Source organism: Pagrus major, chromosome 8 (assembly GCF_040436345.1).
Source record: "Pagrus major chromosome 8, Pma_NU_1.0".
Classification (NCBI taxonomy): Eukaryota; Metazoa; Chordata; class Actinopteri; order Spariformes; family Sparidae; genus Pagrus; species Pagrus major.
The window spans coordinates 31,705,400-31,723,068 of record NC_133222.1 but is presented as its reverse complement, the minus strand read 5'-3'; the positions used below and the strand labels follow the sequence as shown (position 1 = coordinate 31,723,068).

Here is a 17,669-nt window from a genome sequence, read left to right as displayed (position 1 = left end):
CACAGAGAACAGTTTGAATTTTATGGTTTGGCTCGAGGGAGAGCACTGTTGGTTGGCTGGTACATCACTTTGGTCTAATCTGAAATATCTCAACAATTATTAGATGGACTATCATGAAATGTGTACATACTGCATATTCACAGTCCCCAGCAGGTGAATCTGACTGACCTTTGTGATCTTATATTTCAGATTTTTGGTAAAATGCCAAAAAGCTTTGGATGCATGGTCATTAAATTTTGTACAAACATTCATCGTCAGCAATGGAAAGATCCTAATAACTCGACAATCCCCTGACTTTTCATTTAGAGCAGTGTTTCTCAAATGTTTAACATCATGTAGCACCTGAGTAAATATTAGTTTCTCCAAGTACCACAATTACGACCAATGTTAAAATCCTTATTCCCTAATCTATTCAGCCTACTGTTTTGCACAGTTTGCTGTCATCAACTTCAGTTTCAACAGGACTGTTTGGAATATTTTCCTCCTTAACTGCATTTCTCTCCCCAACAGTTACCACTTGGAGCAGGGTATGTGTTTTTTTTTTTTTTTAACTTTCATTTTACTTTCGCGTACTATCTTGCCATCACAATTTGAGTTAGCTCGTAGCCTTTAATGGATGACATATGCGCACACAACTGACATGAATGTGACAACAAAGCAAGCTGAAATAAAAATATTACAGGAAAGACAAGATAGACAGAAAGACAGATAGAAAGACAGTAATAGTATTTTGGAACTATTATATGTTTTAAATTAGGAAGTTTGCACACCAGAGTTACAGTGGAGTGGAGAAAAGTGGATCTTAAGCCATTGGCAGGTCAAAGTTTTCACTTAACCAGGGAAATAGCTCATTTTCCAATGGATTGACACAAAACTTGGTTCTTCTTTCCCATATTATGTATGGTACCCTTCTAACATTCCCATCATCATCAGCTATACTTTGTATTTAGTGTTAGCTAGAAAATGTCAGGTAAAACAATGGGTGTATTCCTACCTGTAGTTCGGTTCATTTGGTCCAGAACAAGGAAAAACGAGCAAACCATGAGGACTAAAATTAACATGAAGTTATACAGACAGACAGGTCTGCTTTGACATCAGGATCCAATCTCCTGTGATTGGCAGAAGTTTTTGCAGCACTTTAATGCTTCTGATGTGTATATTTATGTTCTTAGGTGTCACAAATAGCTCACGTAGAAATATCTGGTTTTAAGCTTTATTAATATTTTTAGTCTGCAAATCGACTGCATGTTATGAACAATGAGTAACAGGCAGAGACAGGATGAAAAGGAGACGTCTTTAATGACTATGTACTTATTATTATGGGAGACATGGGAGTACACCGAGTAGGATCCAAGCACAGTAGTTTTATCTGCCTTTGACCTATTAATCAGGGAAAATACCTGCGCCGATGTTGTTACATGGTAAGCCTGTTAATTGCCTAAATATATACATGGCTCATACAGTTAAATAATAACAACCCTTCCTGAACAGATTTCAAGAGATGGATTTATTTGTAGTTTAGCTTTTAAAATCCTGCATATGTACCATCACAAAATCCTGTCAGTGGTCCGCCTGCTATCACACCACAGACTAACTGCACCAGGGTCCGCTTGGAAGTAAAACCGAGATTTCCCTTTCTTGGCATTCCCAGCCCACTTGTTTTGTTCCGTATCCAAGTGCAATGACAGTGTTCACCTGCTGTGTTCAAATAAAGTCATCTTTGTGGGGAAACGCTCCCGGTTTCAAAACAACTGCTCCAAACGAGACAAGTGTGAACACATCCTAAGATCGTGAACATACACCTGCCCAACATCAGCATGTTAGCATGCTGACGTCAAAGGACAGCTTTTTCGGTTTTATAATTCGATTTCTTTTCAACGAATGAGATCTAATGCATTGATTAGGGAGTTGGTAGAGCCGGATTTTGTTATCTTTAGACAGAAATGGAGTAACTGTTTCCGCCTGTCTTTGTGCTAAGTTAAGGCGTGACAATGTTATCAATCTTCTCATTTAACTCCTGGCAAGAAAATTTAAAATGTTACAACTATTTCTTTAAGACAGACACATAAGTGTTACAGTCAGTGTCTTGAAAACTTCACAAAAATATCATGCTGTACAGTATCTTCTTAGCCTGCCTCCCTCTTCTGGCTCCAAGACCAATCTAACACTCTGCCCTGTCCACTCATAATCTTCACCATTTTTCTTCTTCTCTACCTATTCCATACCCGCCTCCCCGGCTCTGTATCATCTTCTTCTTATCTTCTCCTGTGTCCCTTCCTTTCTCTTCTTCCCCTGACCCTTCCACTTCCTCCACCTTCTCCCTCTGCCCCATCATTACTCCTCTTTCAACGCTCATCTTTCTAAGGCTGCCAAATTCCCCAGCACAACAGTGCTATTCTGCTGCCTACTAATAGAATCTCTCAGTTCCTCTAATGGATCTGTCAGAATCTCCCTGAGCATAGGAGACCAGATAGATTGATAGGGAGAGGGAGAGACAGAGGGACAAAGGGATAAAGAGACAGAGAGACGCAGGAAGAGAGATGCAAAGAAAGAAAAAGCGTAGACGTGTCAGGGCTCTCGACGGCCTCATCTGTGCCTTGGATAGTCTCAGAGCAGCAGCTTCACTGACACTGCCAACCAGCGACCATATGGTCCGACAGAAGCAGTAGCACTTAAGGCCATCTCATTGTCACCATGGTATAATGTCAGTTTCACTGTGGCCCAGGAGAAACTAACAGACAGGGTAAGTTCTTTCCAGGAGAAATCATATGCACAGGCAGGCATTGTTTCTACTTTTTCATGTTTGCTTCAATGATTCTGCACCAACACTCACCACCCAGGAGGAATTCTTTGTATAATGCAAATGAGAATTAATCTAGGGTGGGAAGTCTTTTTGGCTCGTTGCCTATGCATAAAGTAGAACTTTTATTACATTAATACCCTTAAAACACATTTAACACCTTCTACAGGTTATAGAAGATCCTCTTTTGTGTGTTAATGAACTTTGTTTAAATATATATCATTGACACTTCTGGTGCTTCGGTGGTTTTGCACTTTTAAATTAAATGGTGTGACCAGGATTTAGACTATGTCTTTCTTTCATTTTATATCACTTGGTCCTCCAGGACTAACACTGTCCATACCAACAATCCAATTCTTCATGTATTTGTTCCAAACAAACCTTTGTTACACAAACTGGTTGTTTCCTGGGAAATATAGACCAGGCGTTGGTTTAGGGCAGTAATCTCAAAGCCTTTATATTTATCGATTACAGCTGATTTATATTAGTGGAAAAGTTGCACAATGGACACAATGCACATGTATTGATCTGAAGGTTTTACAAACTATTTGAAGGAGACATTTTATGCTCAATTTCATGATTCTCGTGCTCATGATTTTGTTTTGGGTTACAAAGTCACAGAATTAAAGGCAAGGCGTTTCAGGAGCAGTGTTTTCTGTGGGAGAGAGGAGTTTCTGTTGGTGCAGACTTTGACCTTTTTAACTTTCAGATCTTTTACATGCACAAGAACATATATAAATCACTGAAGGAATGGAAAAAACCCCACAAAAAAGCACAATAGGTCTCCTTTAAAATATGTCCTGTATGTATGCATCTAATTATCTTCTCTCATTTTCATGCAGTGGGGTATCAGACACTCACCGTTATCTGTGGCGATGAAGACAGCTGTGTATTTATTGTCATGGACATAAGGAGACTCGCGGTCCAGCGGGGCTGAAGTGTTGACAGTCCCTCTGACTGGGTTCACACTCAGCCAGCCTGCTGGGTCTCGCAGAACAGCATACCTGAGAGAAAGTAAATGACATAAGTAAGAACTTGTGACCCTATACGTATCAGAACACCCACTATACTGTGGAAAAGTTGTTTTGGGCCTATATTTTTAGATCGCTGACAGACAGCTCCTTAGACACAACAACACAAAAGACAAGCATTCGAGTACTTCATATTTGTCCCATACAGCGTATAACTTCACTGAATTCCCAACCTCAGCTTAAAAAAAAAATCTTTTTGAACAACTCACGCTAGCAGTAGTTTGCTCTGCTCGCTGCTGTCCTGCCAGTCGAGAAGCGTCGATCCCCGAGTGCGATGTAACATGGAGGAGAATAAAGGTGGAAAGCTCCTAAAGCGTCGCACTCAACCTTGTTTTAAGTAAACTCTGTGTACACAAACAATGTTCTCAATGCTCGTGTTCATGTGTAGAGACCCTGGTGATACTACGAGCAAAGCTTCATGTTGTGTTGAGTCTTCTTAGTGTTTTAAAAATAGCGATTTTGATGCTACCGTAATGTTGCCCCTAGCACGCAATTGAAAATGATTTTGACCCGAAAACAAAAGTATGGTAAATCTTAAAAGTGGCTTTTTCGTCGTAATTATGCTTTTACACGAAGGTTTGACTCGGGTTCCTTCACAAAAAAAGCCCAGGTTGCATTTTGGCGAGAGTTTCACTTTAAGTAAGATACTGCTGCACAGGCTACTGCAGATATGTTTGGAGATGTATTTATGCCTGTATTTCAATAATGTTTAAGAGTATCACATGTACCTCTACATGTGTGTTTGTAGATTAGAGGTGTGGACATTTTTCCATTATAAGGTGCATCGCGATGCGGACGTGGAAGATTCTGCATTGATGCAGAGACAGAGCATAATCGAGAGTCTGCAGCGTATGTTGATTGTTGATTGTCCGGCCTCAGCTGGACAATAAAGTTACGTCGCAACGTTACTCCCAGGCTTTGAACTGTGGGCAAACATTAGGCTAACGTTACTTATGTAGGAGGTATGTTGGAGAGAGGCAGAGATCATCCGGGAGTGATAAAAAAAAAAAAAAAACTCACAGAGTATTTTTTAAAACGGACATCTTGGGTAATATAGATCTCATTGAGTATGCCATACACTGAGATGCATTCGATTCATCAAGAGTCATTTTGCATTTGAATTGTTGACAGCTGAATGGAGATATAATCGAATTGTGAGGCCAGTGAAGATTCACACCTCTAGTGTGGATGGTGCCCTGTGGTTAAAAGAGCACATTTAAACATGCTCATATTTGGGTGAAGAGTGAACTGAACGCATCCGGCACTCGACGAAGCTCATGCACTGTTTTAAGAAACCCGGTTGTAAGTGGAAGAGGGTAAAGTTTCGTACACAGCAGCGTTATCATGGACCTCACTACTCTTAAAAATTACCCGCCCTATTCTGCCTCTGATTGGTCAACAAGTCATGAACATGACACTGGTTGTTTGACGGACTCAGCCTAAGGCATCATGGAATTGCCTGTGGATAGCTCACAATCATGCTAACATCAACCATCACTGTTTTCAACATGGAAAATGGATAAGACAACATTCAATCAGTGTGAACTGAACCTTGAGTTAGCTCTTGTGAATTATGAATTTACATAACACTAGTTCCAGGACTAAAACGCCTTGAAATGTTTGAGAATTAAACAATACTGACCACTTAACATGGGGCTGCTGAACAACATAACATTTAAATAAAGGGTTTTATGTAGTGTCATGCTGGTTCATTATGTAGTCTTTAATAGATGTAATAAAGAGAGAGAGAATGAGAAAATGGTGTGAAATGGGCCACAAGTAACATGCACATGTAGGAGACTGCAGCTGCAGCAGAGCCTCCAGGTGGGGTTGAAGTTTTAACATGATGGAGGACCTCTCCAAAAATCTTATGGGCGAACGGCCAAGCCGGCATCGGCTTAAAAACGAGTTGAGGGGCGGATCACGACCCTGCTAATGTGGCCACTCAGCCGGCCACTGATGGCTAGTGGATGGTGATTGGAAAGGGCTGGCATCTGTGTTAATGTCACAAGTGATTGATTTAGGAGCTCTGGTGCACTACTTTCATTCGTATATACAAAAATGCGCACACACACACACACACCCAAAGATATACCGTAAGCATAAACAGGCGTATACATATAAGTTGTTATTTTCTCTCACACATCACTCATACGTACACAAAGGAGTTTGCCATGCACACACACACACACAGACACACAACACAACAGACTTTCTTCACCACAAGGCCGCTCTTTGCCAAAGTGTTCAGCAGTAGACAAATTGTCTTTGAAATAGAACTCTTCAGCTAACAGAGCGCGACAAAGCCTTGGGAAATGGCTTTGCAATCAACCTCTGCTCACACCTCTTCCTCCGCGCTTTCACTCACACACTTTCCCTGCGAGTGATCACCACTATTAACCAGCACGTTTCACTGTAACAAAAGAGGCCCTGCTGCAAGGTTAACTGCACTGTTAATAATGACACATATGTCGTGGTAAATGTTCTTTCTGCACATCTCTCTCTGTTACACATATACACACACCTATGCAAACACACACAGAGCACACATGATTTATGAAGCCAGCGCCTCCAATTAAACAGAGCCACGCTCACAGGTTATTTACCTCCATATGTCACACTTTCAGAAACACACTCTGGTCTCTGTGATACAAACATGTACTGTGTATACATGATCTAAACTGTATGTGTCAGTGTATTAGGGCTTGCCACATATTATCGTCTGACTTTTCTCACAACAGGGATAAAGTACAGAAATGCCAAAGTTATGTTTAAGGTCATTTTTCACTGTAAAATGTACAGCTCAGCACATACGTTGGGCACAGGTCTTTAAAGAAAAAGTTTGATAATTTTGGAAATATGCTAATTTGCAGACGGTTATCTTAGCTTAGCTTAGCACAAAGACCAGACACATGGCAACACAGTTAACCTGGCTATTTCAAATCATGAATAAACTTAACAGTGACATGTTGTGGTTTTAGGGGGGTTTCCACACTGGACTACATCTTTCTAGATCTGCCAGGCAATGTCATGATGATGCCAGTGGGGCTTTTCCACTGGTACATCGGATATGCTTTTTCCATTACCAGTTTAAACGTGCCATGTTGAGCCGAGCCTCACCAAGTCGCGCCCGAGATGGACCCTCTCTGAACTGGGGCCAAAGCACGTCTGCCCTGCCTCCAAGCGGGCTGCGGTGACGTCTCACAACCACAGCCAACCGTGACGACCCCCCTTCTCCCCTTCAAACAAGTTGTGTTCTTCAACTCATGTCTTTGCGTGAGACCAGAGAGAAAGACGTTAAGTCATTGTGAAAGTCTCCTTATGTTCAAATCTCAGCACTTTTGCAGCTTCTTGCGGAATCTCTGTGGCTGAAGTTTAATTTTACTCCTTCGTCCGTCTTCGTAGGTTCTGATATCTGCTTTATTTTACTGCTTCATCATGTTCGTTTTTCAGCTGTATAGGAGTTGTGTTTAGTTGCTGCTGCTGAAACATTTACAGTTTGCTGCTTCATTATAAAAGCTTTTAAGTAATTAGATAATAGGGGACTTTTATTGGGAAGAATTTATAGGAAATTAAACATGTTTATCACAAAATTAGCAGAGCTGTATTAGCGGCCATTCCTTGAGTGTTTACAGCCGCTCCTTTGACCACTACTCAAGACAAGCATGATGTCAGGTAAAGACACACTTTCAAGCAGGTAGCTGCTAGCCTGCTTGGAAAAGGAAAAGCCTCACAAGGCTGCTTTCAGTCTTTGAACTCAGCTTAACTAACCAGCTGCTAGCTTCTGCTTCAAATTCAGCCAACAGGTATGAAAGTATTATCAGTCCTCTCATCTTGCGTACTTCCCAAAATGTCTAACTTAATTTAATAACCAATTTTATGGGAAACTTATCAAAAACATCTGTTACAAGCAAATATGCGGCCATAAAAAAATAGATAACTTGACAGCTTTGAAAATCAAGTTAGTTTTACAGTAAATCCAGACACATACAGCATCTGCAATCTAAAAAACAAAGTGCAGTACATACATTTAGACATTTTATGCCCCGTTACATCTTTCAGAGTGAAGCAAAAAATCCCACAAAATGTCCCTCTGTGTTGACCAGGGATTGAAGCTTGCCCAACCAGCTTGTATTCATCCATGAAATCTTCCCTTAAATGTTTGTTTTCATCCCACATAACCTCACAGATTCCCTCTAAAGCTCAAACCTTGGGAACCTCTTTCAGACACGTGGGTTACTCCACAGCTTATAGCCAAACACAATGGAGCTTCACACACTGTTGAGTGAAATATCACGGTATTATGTTTCTTCCAACAGCAGAAGTTTTGAAGAAGTGCAACACTTCTGTTTGCTCTAGTGCAGGCTCAAAGGTAACCAGTAAATGAGTCAGATCCACTGTCCCTCCCCTCTGTGAAAACATGGGGACAGTCCATTAGAGCCCTTTAAAGGGCAAATTAGAAAGACATTAAAAAGCCATTAGGAATATTCATATCTGGTTATACGTGGTTATCTCAAAAACCAGAGAAGGGCCAAACAAATCAGTCAACAAATGAGACGGCGCACAAACACAATGATCACACATGCCCTCATTTATAGCTGCATATACACACATCCACTTTAAATACACACACACACACACACACACACACACACACACACACACACACACACACACACACACACACACACACACACACACACACACACACACACACAAAAGCAAGCAAAAAGTAGAAAACGCACGAGTTAAAGCAAAAGTGGCACGTATATTCTGCTTGCGCTGTGAAATAATTCTCACGAGAGCGAGGTGATTTGTCCAGATTTTTGCTTGAGTGGCAGAAAGTGCCACCTCATGAGGCAAACACTGTGACCTCAATGTTAGAGAGACCAGGCTGTTATATTACTCTTTCCACTGCACTGCAGAGTTACAGCCTCAGGGGCTACTCTGAGCGGCTATAGCTGCCATCAGAGCCCGGTCAGGGGTTGCGTGTGCGCATGTTTTGGTAAGGGATTGCCCTTCGCTGTAAGAGGACACGGAGGAGCGGCTGGCAGGAGTTTAGTGCATCTGTCTGACTGACAAGGTGTCTCATTAGAGGTGATTTTGCTTTAAAGAGAAGAAAGCATCCTTTCAGAGTTGAAACAAATGGTTAGGTCAAGTTATTGAATTAAATTATTGAATGGTCTGCTTTTAAATGCAAAACACTATAATTTAACAAAAGACACTTGCTTTGGTTTTTGTAGCTGAAAACGTGCAATTCTGCAGAGGGTTCGCTTTATTTCCATCATTAAATAAGAAATCTGTAGAGACTGAGAAACAAAAATTCAACAAAAAATGTAATATGAACACAGCAGAAATCTGGCACAACATGATGCTTCGTAAAACTAAAAAGGAGACTCAACAAATACATTTCGAGGTTGTAATTAATTTATTTTGACAGCTAATTCAGAAGTCCTTATCTGAGAGTACAGCTTCACTGTCACTCGTGTGGATGTGACGAGACAGACGAATGCCTTCTGCCTCTGATCTGAGCCTCGTCACTCAGTTTTCTCAGACAACTCAAAGGGATCTGGGAGCAGGAGAGAGAACGAGGCCTGCCGCCCACTTATAATCCAGTTACATCAGGAGCGAAATTCTGGCATACATCGTGTGCATCTGTGTGTGTCTGTGTCAGTAGCAGGTGTGGGTGGCAGACACAGAATAAGAGAGAGACAATTTGTGGTAAGAGCTAATTTAGAGAGAAGATAAAAGCTGGGTAGTGAGTGCTGCAAAGGAGAGCTCTTTGCATAAATGCTGATTATTGCTCTTGTTTGTGTTCTCTTAAGTAAGATATGTTGCCCGCATCTCTTCTAAATAGGTGTAATAAAGCGTGGTTGTTCTTGCCATTTCCTCTCTTAAATGCACAGAGGTTTTGCTGGATCAACACTATGAACTAATACTGAAGGAGGATCTCTTATGGGGTTAGAGTTGGACAATGGTAAATGGACTTTATGGACTTAATATAGCACTTTTTCTTAAATTGCTTTACGACACTTGCGATATCAACCCATTCAAACAAACATTCACACACTGTTGGCAGATGCTACCACGCAAGGTGGCAACCTGCTCACCAGAGGGGATACGACGCTTTCTAACCCAATTCACACAGGACATGCAGCCGGAGCCAGCGATTGAACCACTCTGATAAGTGGACAACCCACTGTACCTCCTGAGCCACAGACAACGCCAAACGCACTTTTCTCAAACAAATATTGAGCACTCCTCAATCCGCCTTTCAAATGCTTCATCTGATTCTGATCATACTGTATGTTGTTCATTGCACCTCTTTTTATAGAAGCCTTTGTATATAAGTAGACCACAGTCTGCATTGGTCCCCTACCAACATTCAACACTATTGTCCTTTAAACATGAAGCAAACTGTAAATGAAGGGCCCTTCAGTGGTTTGCTATTGCATTTTCAAAATGTTAGGGAACTCAGAAGAGACAGATTTATTAGAAAAGAATGGTCAAGCTTCAAAAACACTGGAGCCTGCTTTTTCCATGACGCAACTCAATAGCGCCAAAAAGATCTAAATCCCTTAAAAACACGCATATGTGTATATGTAAGTTTACCATGAGAGGAGTCTTGATAAAATAATCAAAAGATATTGAAGAGGTGAATTTTATGTGTGTATTTCACTATGTTTTCTAGCAAGCAAACAGACACGGACAACTTGTCTTATCTTGTTGGACAACAAGCTGACAACAAACTCTCTATCAGTATATTATTATTTGAACTGGCTGTTTGGCTGTGTTGTCAGGCTTCAGCAATGTAGCAGATTTGTGACCATTATACTGTTGAAATAGGGTGACTGTTTTTGAAGATGTTGGGAAGTTAGGTGGTCCGTGAGGTTTTGCTTTGAGTTTGAGAAACACTGACCAAACTTAATTTTTGAGCAAGCATCAGGTTTTCTGGGTGACTCAGACACAGACACAGAATGTATCAAACATTTATTCAACAATGCAATGTAATGATCCTGTCTGGTCTTGAAATAAATTCCAGAGTAATCTTTGTCTTAGACGGAGAGAAGACCAAGTAAAAATCTGGTCTGTTCCAAGATGAGACCAGACCTTCAAAAAGTGGTCTTGAGACCAGTCTCCAGGCTAAGACCGATCTTGAGTACTACAACACAATCAGACACAACATCATGGAGATACAGGAACTTTAACTGAACACTGTAGAAAACCTGCACTGCCTGTACTTATAATGTAATACTGATAGCACACATTGCATTGTGGCAAGTGTAAGATAACGCCATGTCAAACACCATATATTTCATGCTTGCAGTGAGACAGCACAGAACACAACTGAGGGTTTTAATTATATCTCCCTTTTTTCTTCTACTCAAAGCAAACTGCACAGTGGGACTCATACACAAGCAAACATACGTTCACTGGCATGCATCAACTGTTTAAAGCTCAGTCAAACATCCAGAGCTACAGATCAGGTTAGAGTCCACATGAAACTCCCAGAGCATACGCTGATTTCATCCATCTCTCCCTAAAAGCTGAGCTTGTTTTTCTGCTCAGCCTGTGTGGATTTCCTGAGGGGTGATGGATATTCATGCCTTCACCTACCTCTCTGAATGCGCATCATTAAGTTTCACGAAAATAGCCATAAAAATCTGGTATGACTGGAGAGGTCATGCATATACTGACTTTAGGAGGTAAATTGGTTTGGGCAGGCATTGGTTCTCAACCTCAGGCTCTGGACCTCCTCCAGGGAGATGTGAGATGATTTTAGGAGTCAAAGGCAGACAAAAGGTGCACTATGTAGTTTTGAGGAAGAAATTTTAATCAGGAGTATTTCTTTTTTTTTTGCCTAAACAAACTAAATAAACAAACTCACTTTGTTTTCATGACAAAATCTAAGTGCTGTATCGTAGGCAACTGGACTTTTAGTGTCTTGAAGACTATTCAACTCTCATCCAAGCGGCTTCCTCAGTTCTAACTAGCTGTAGGGGAATTGGCACTCTTTTAAACTCTGTGTGGGAGTGTCCTTACATTTACTCTGTTAATGCCTGGGTGTTTTGTCCTTAGGATGGACAAGTTTCTGCCTCAGTGTGTTGGTAGGTTTAAAGTGAACAGGGATATGATGTTTTATTAAATATCCTCCTGAGTTTCTCAGATGTTCCTGCGACATAGGGAATGACGATGTTGTTATGTTCTCTCGTCTCCTCCTCTCTGTCTGCTCTGGATCTTTTAGCAGTTTTGACAAAGGTCCAGATTGGGTAGCCACAGGTTTTAAGTGCTCCCCTGATGTGCTTCCGTTCCTTTTCCTTCCCCTCTGACTTAGTGGGCACGGTCTCAGCCCGATGGTTTAGGGTTCTGATGACCCCCAGCTTGTGCTCCAGTGGGTGATGAGAGTCAAACCGCAAGTACACAGATTTGTACATTGTGGAGATGAAACAACCTCTCCATCGATGAATGGCACAACTCCTCAGGTCAAGACTCTGCTGTCCACTTACATCTGAAGGAGAAAAATCATTCCTTTGAGGACAACAATGTAAACATCTTGGCCAGAGAAGACAGATGGTTTGAAAGAGGAGTAAAAGAATCCATCTATGTTAAACTGGAACGACCATCTTTGAACAGAGGAGGTGGCCTAAGACATTACTTAACACTCACCTACAATGCAGTATTGAGTTCTCTCCCCAGACACCTTAACAACCATTCACACCTGGGCTCACCTAGCCTTAGCAACCCACATGAAGGCCGGTTTGACCAACGACCCACAAGTGGCCCTAACGACTCTGAAACTCAAAGCTCACACGTGTCCTTAAAGACTTTGTAAGGACACTCCCACACAGAGTTTAAAAGCCTGCAACTCCCCTCCAGTTAGTTAGAACTGAAGAAGCCTCTTGGATGAGAGGTGAAACGTCTTCAACAAACTGAAACAAGTCCAGTTGCCTACGATACATTGCCTAGATTTACCATGACCTGGATGACTGAGAACCTTCATCAACATGAAACTTTTCATGACAAAGTTTCTTCTGAAATAAGGTCACATGGGCAAACCGGATGGGGCGTGACTTCGGCTCTCTATTTCATACTGTTTGACCTTTCAAGCTTCAAACAGTGTTGAGGAGACCTTATTTTCCTCTGAGAACAGCTTGTTTATTCAGTTATGGAAAAAAGTGTGTATTATTACCTCATTAAAACTGTAAATATTTGAATATTTGAGTTTGAATTTCTTCTCCAAAATGACAGTGCCCCTTTAAATTAACCTAAAAATATATGCAAAGAATATGCCAGTGCTAATGCATTTATATTACTAGTTTACTTTTAAACCTTGTATAATCAGTTTTCCTTTGGGCTTACTTCAGCAATTAAAGTTGAGTAAAAAACACTACTGAAATGTTCATTATCAGCACATCTGTATCATAATGCTGCAGGCATCACTTTTATTTTCAGGGGGTTGTGAGAAACTTAAAAATATATCATGAGTACAGGTAGAGGATTAAGAAAGGCTGGAAGCTATACTAATGTTTGGCTGATTAAAATGCTGAGCAGAAAGGAGGAGATAGTGATGCATAATGAGACAAAGATCAGTGTCAAACAACACCGGTGCAACATGTGATTCCCGAGTGTTTTCGACGAGCCTTTAAAGCATAATGATTCAAACTGTCTGAGGCAAAGGTGAACGCATCCAATTTGAATATCTAAATGGCTGTAAGTACGTGCATGTAAGCAGAGGGGAAGGTCAAAGACTTCTGCTCTTTTTGGTCGCTTGATAAGCTGACACTCCTAAGAAACTCTATTATAACACTGAATTCAATTTACACAAACTCTATTTTCTTTCACTCAACCGCCCTTTATATACACACCACTAGCACCACCACATAAGAGCTTAGTCTTGCTTTTTTATGTGTCAGTGTTTCCCATTTTCAGTTTTCAGCGGTGCACTGCAACTCAGACACTTGCACGCTCATACACTTGGATGGCAGTGACAGTACATTACAGGAACATCTATTATGCATTTCTCTCACTACCCCGTTCTCCTCCCCCCGTTTCTCTGACTTTCTCTCTTATTCTTTCCGACCTCACTCTCCGTTGGCTCTTACTTTATCTTGCTCTCTTTATCTGTCCCTCTATCACTTTCTTCTCTCTTTCCTGCCAGCAAGATCTTCCAGTGATTGGAGTCTAACTTACTGAGGGGAAGGAGACGGCACAGCGCCAATGCTAATAGTGTGTTTCTATCTGAGAGCAGCTGAGGGTGTGTGAGCAATAGATATGAGAACATCAATCAAGAGACGCACAGTAAAAAGTACAGGGCCGACTTGTGTTTGGCCGTAACGACTGTACACTTCATCCAAATTCGTGGCTAGTAAAGCAAAGAGAGGAGAGAGAGGCGAGCGAGAAAGGGGGCAGAGCAGGGAGAGCACGATAAGGAGAGGGATCGAGAGTGGAGATAAGACGGGGACGCATGAGACTGGAACTGTGAATAAGTGTGTAATAAAAATGAATTTTCTCCCCTCTCCATCTCTGACTCCTCCCCACCTCCTCTTGGCTTTACTTCGTCTCTGGGGGTGCCATCTGAGGTGCTGATGCACGCACACGCACACGCACACGCACACACACACACACACACACACACACACACACACACACACACAAAGCTCAATGCCAGAACTGACCCACTGCCCACGAACTCTAAATCAGTATCTCAGAACGTCTTTATTGTCAGTGCGTAAAAAACAAAACAGCAAAGCATCTCCCTGAGCAGCGAAGTGCAGAATATACTAAACAATAAAAAAGCTGCTGGGAATAAAATAGGCGTAGGGAAAAGTAACACTAATTTCTTCTGCAAAATAGAATAAAGCAGTAGTAGTAGTTAGATTTATCATCAGACTCCTGAGTTCTACAGAACGTTACAGTATCTTTCTGCTTAAAAGACACGTTCACCCAAGCTGCGAGCTGCTTTCCACCTTCCCTCTAGCTTTAATCCGAATGCTAAACTAAGCTAAACAGGCTTCTGGCTGTAGATTCTTATTGAACATACGGATGTCATTCAAAATCTCTGTGGAATATCGAATTAGTGTATTTCCCAAAATGTAAAACTACTACTCTTAGGTGGGAGAGAAAAGTCTGTCCTTTTCTGAAATCTAGCTTTAAGAGGGAACATGGACGGAGAGATGATCTACATCCTCGACGTGCAGTTGAGTTCATGCTTCCACTTCAGATGGGGTGCACGCTTTTAGCCATTGTATGTTGTATTTTTTAGTCATTTCTAACGTTTTAAATCAAGTCCACATCTGCTTCGGTTGTTCAGGAGAATGCTGCAACGCTGTTTTGCTGTGAAGCTCCAGAAATGTTTTGTGGACTAGGAAACTTCATCAGCTTTTCCATCTGCATGGGGGTGAGTAGATAAAGAATTTTCTTTGTTTTTTCTAATTTTCCTCTAATACTTTAGTTTTAAGCCTTACTTTACAGTTTTGTTCACTCTTGCTGTTCTGCAAAGAAAGCTCTAAAAATCCACTGAAGCAGAAGTTACCCAATTCATTGCAGGACTGCAGTGCCAGGTGTTCAGTTGGCGAGGGGCCTTGACGAGATTGAAACGGCAGAAAGTAATAAAAACCCATTGAGCATTTATCGTAACATAAGCCAGTGTGTAAAAACACTTGTGTTAATGAACTTTGAAGCATGTCAAAAATTCTGTCTCTTTTATTTATTTATTAATTCTTTTCTTTTCAGAGTGAGAAAAAGATCGAGAGAGAACTTGGCTTGAAGCAGCTGTGTTTGAAAAATAAGTAACTCCTTTGGGGTCGCTGACAAAGACCCTCGGTCAGCCGCTCTGGGCTGGATTTCAACTTTAAACTGAGCTGAGCTGCCCAGTTTTGGCCAACAACTGCTGCAGGCCATGTGGACAAATTACCCACGTCACACCTGTTCATATTTCTGCTCTGTATCAGCACAGCGCAGCAGGTCTATACAGGAGAAATAAATGTGACAGCGCTGAGAAAGGGGAAAGCAAACGCTGGCGCATGTCGCATCAATCACCTGTCAGAGAGATCCAGTCGAGGTTTGTCTTTGTGTGCGTGCCAGTGAACGGAGTATGAGAACTTAGAAGTAGGTGTTAAAGAAGCCGTGAGTGCCTGAAAGCATTTCAAGTGAGGTATGTAGGAGTAGTGCTGTATGTGCATACTGTATGCACAATTACAGAAAGGCTGAAGATTCAATTGGCAGTAATAGAAAGTTGTCAAGGCAGGTCTTCACAAGAAAAGCAACCAGCACAGTAGGTGTTAGATGTACAAATTAAATTAGAGAAAGGTGACAGACGGAGAAAAGCGACTCAGTGGAGAGGTAAAGACTGGTGGGTACAGAGAGGAATGATCCTGTCTAAATGTTACAAGCCACTTCACATTTCTTTCTATTCTTTTTACTTCAATGTCCTTGCATGTCTCGACGGCTGGCAGCACCAGAGAGAACTGTCTCTTTGCTCTGCTTGTCTTCTCTTTTCAGTCACTGATCCAGTGTACCATCCTCGCCTGAGTCAGATCTGGGTGCCGCCTCAGTATGGACTCGACCTTCATTTGATTTACCTTTTACACAAAAAGCCCCAAAGGGTGTCTTCGCTCTTTTCAACCCGTTGACTATTGTTTGCTGTTTGCCAGGTAAAGTCTGGAGGAGGCTCTCTGCCAGCTCCACTCAACAACTGCAGACGCTCCTCTGAGTACGTCGAACAAAGAGCCAGTGTGTCGACTTAACAGCGACGGTGGAGCGAGCGCAGAGGGACGGACGGCTGAAAATCAAAGATGAAAATGAAAGGTTTGCATTGTCAATATTTGGCAGGAACAGAGACGAGTGTGCAAGGACACTCCTTTGACACATGACTGCACAGAGAAGGCACACCAGTGATGTACTAGAGTGTATCTGCACACACACACTGACGCTAACGTGTCGTCCTCACCAAGTGTAACATCATTTTCATAAATTAGCAAGCTCGAGCAACGCAACACAGAACAAAAAAGTTATTATCATAATAAGGTGCAAAATAGCACCTCTTTGCATCAGTTGAAAACCATAACACTGTAATTAACAGGAAGAAAAGCAATTTACTCCAGCTCCACAGCACAACATCCCTCTCTCCCTGTTCCTCTTGGCATCTTTTAGGATTGTTTTAATTATTTTCTGGCATACTGACTGTATGACTAAAGCCCCCACTCTTCATCTCTGTCTCTCTCCCACACACTCGCTCACTCTTCTCTCCTGTACCACGCGTTTGGCATGCCTTTACTCAGCTGCTAGAAATGAGAAATAAATCTAAACATCTGATTAGCCTGTAATCAGCCCCTTCACGTCCCAGAAGGACAGAGGGAGGAATCAGAGAGAGGAAAATGGAGGAGAACTGTATGACTCAGGCTGTGGGGTGACATTCAAATGAAAAACCTGCAACTCATATCCTTGAAACTTTCTTGAAGACAGCCTATATTCTGCTTTTAGATGATGCAATGATGCCTGAAACAGAAGCTACGTAGCACTGCCTCATATCAGTTTGGTGGAGTTTGGAAGAAGTATCTGCAGAGTACTGGGGTGACTTTATGCTGTTCATCAATAAGCAAGACGGACTGCACTTAAATGATTATTATATTACATTCCTGCCTTCCAACCACTTAGTTAAAGGGTACGTTAAGAGTAAATACATGCATTAATTATATTTTTCTGTTTAGGATAGGATTTGGTGCACTATTGACTTCTCTATTTGATGCCTTACTTTTAGGCTTTTAGCAACACGTTCTCAGGTCTACAAGCTCCCATTGTTTGTTTTAATGTTAGATCAGAGCCGAGGTACAGAGAAA

General features: G+C 41.6%; 1 protein-coding gene across 1 annotated transcript in view; it reads right to left on the bottom strand.

The window, feature by feature from the left end:
• The window catches only part of cdh13 (cadherin 13, H-cadherin (heart)), a 383,964-nt gene that overhangs the window by 37,221 nt on the left and 329,074 nt on the right, over positions 1 to 17,669 (bottom strand). The window contains exon 12 of the mRNA XM_073472809.1: positions 3,662 to 3,804. Coding sequence (XP_073328910.1) covers positions 3,662 to 3,804 — 143 coding nt within the window. The remainder of the gene's footprint in view (positions 1 to 3,661; positions 3,805 to 17,669) is intronic.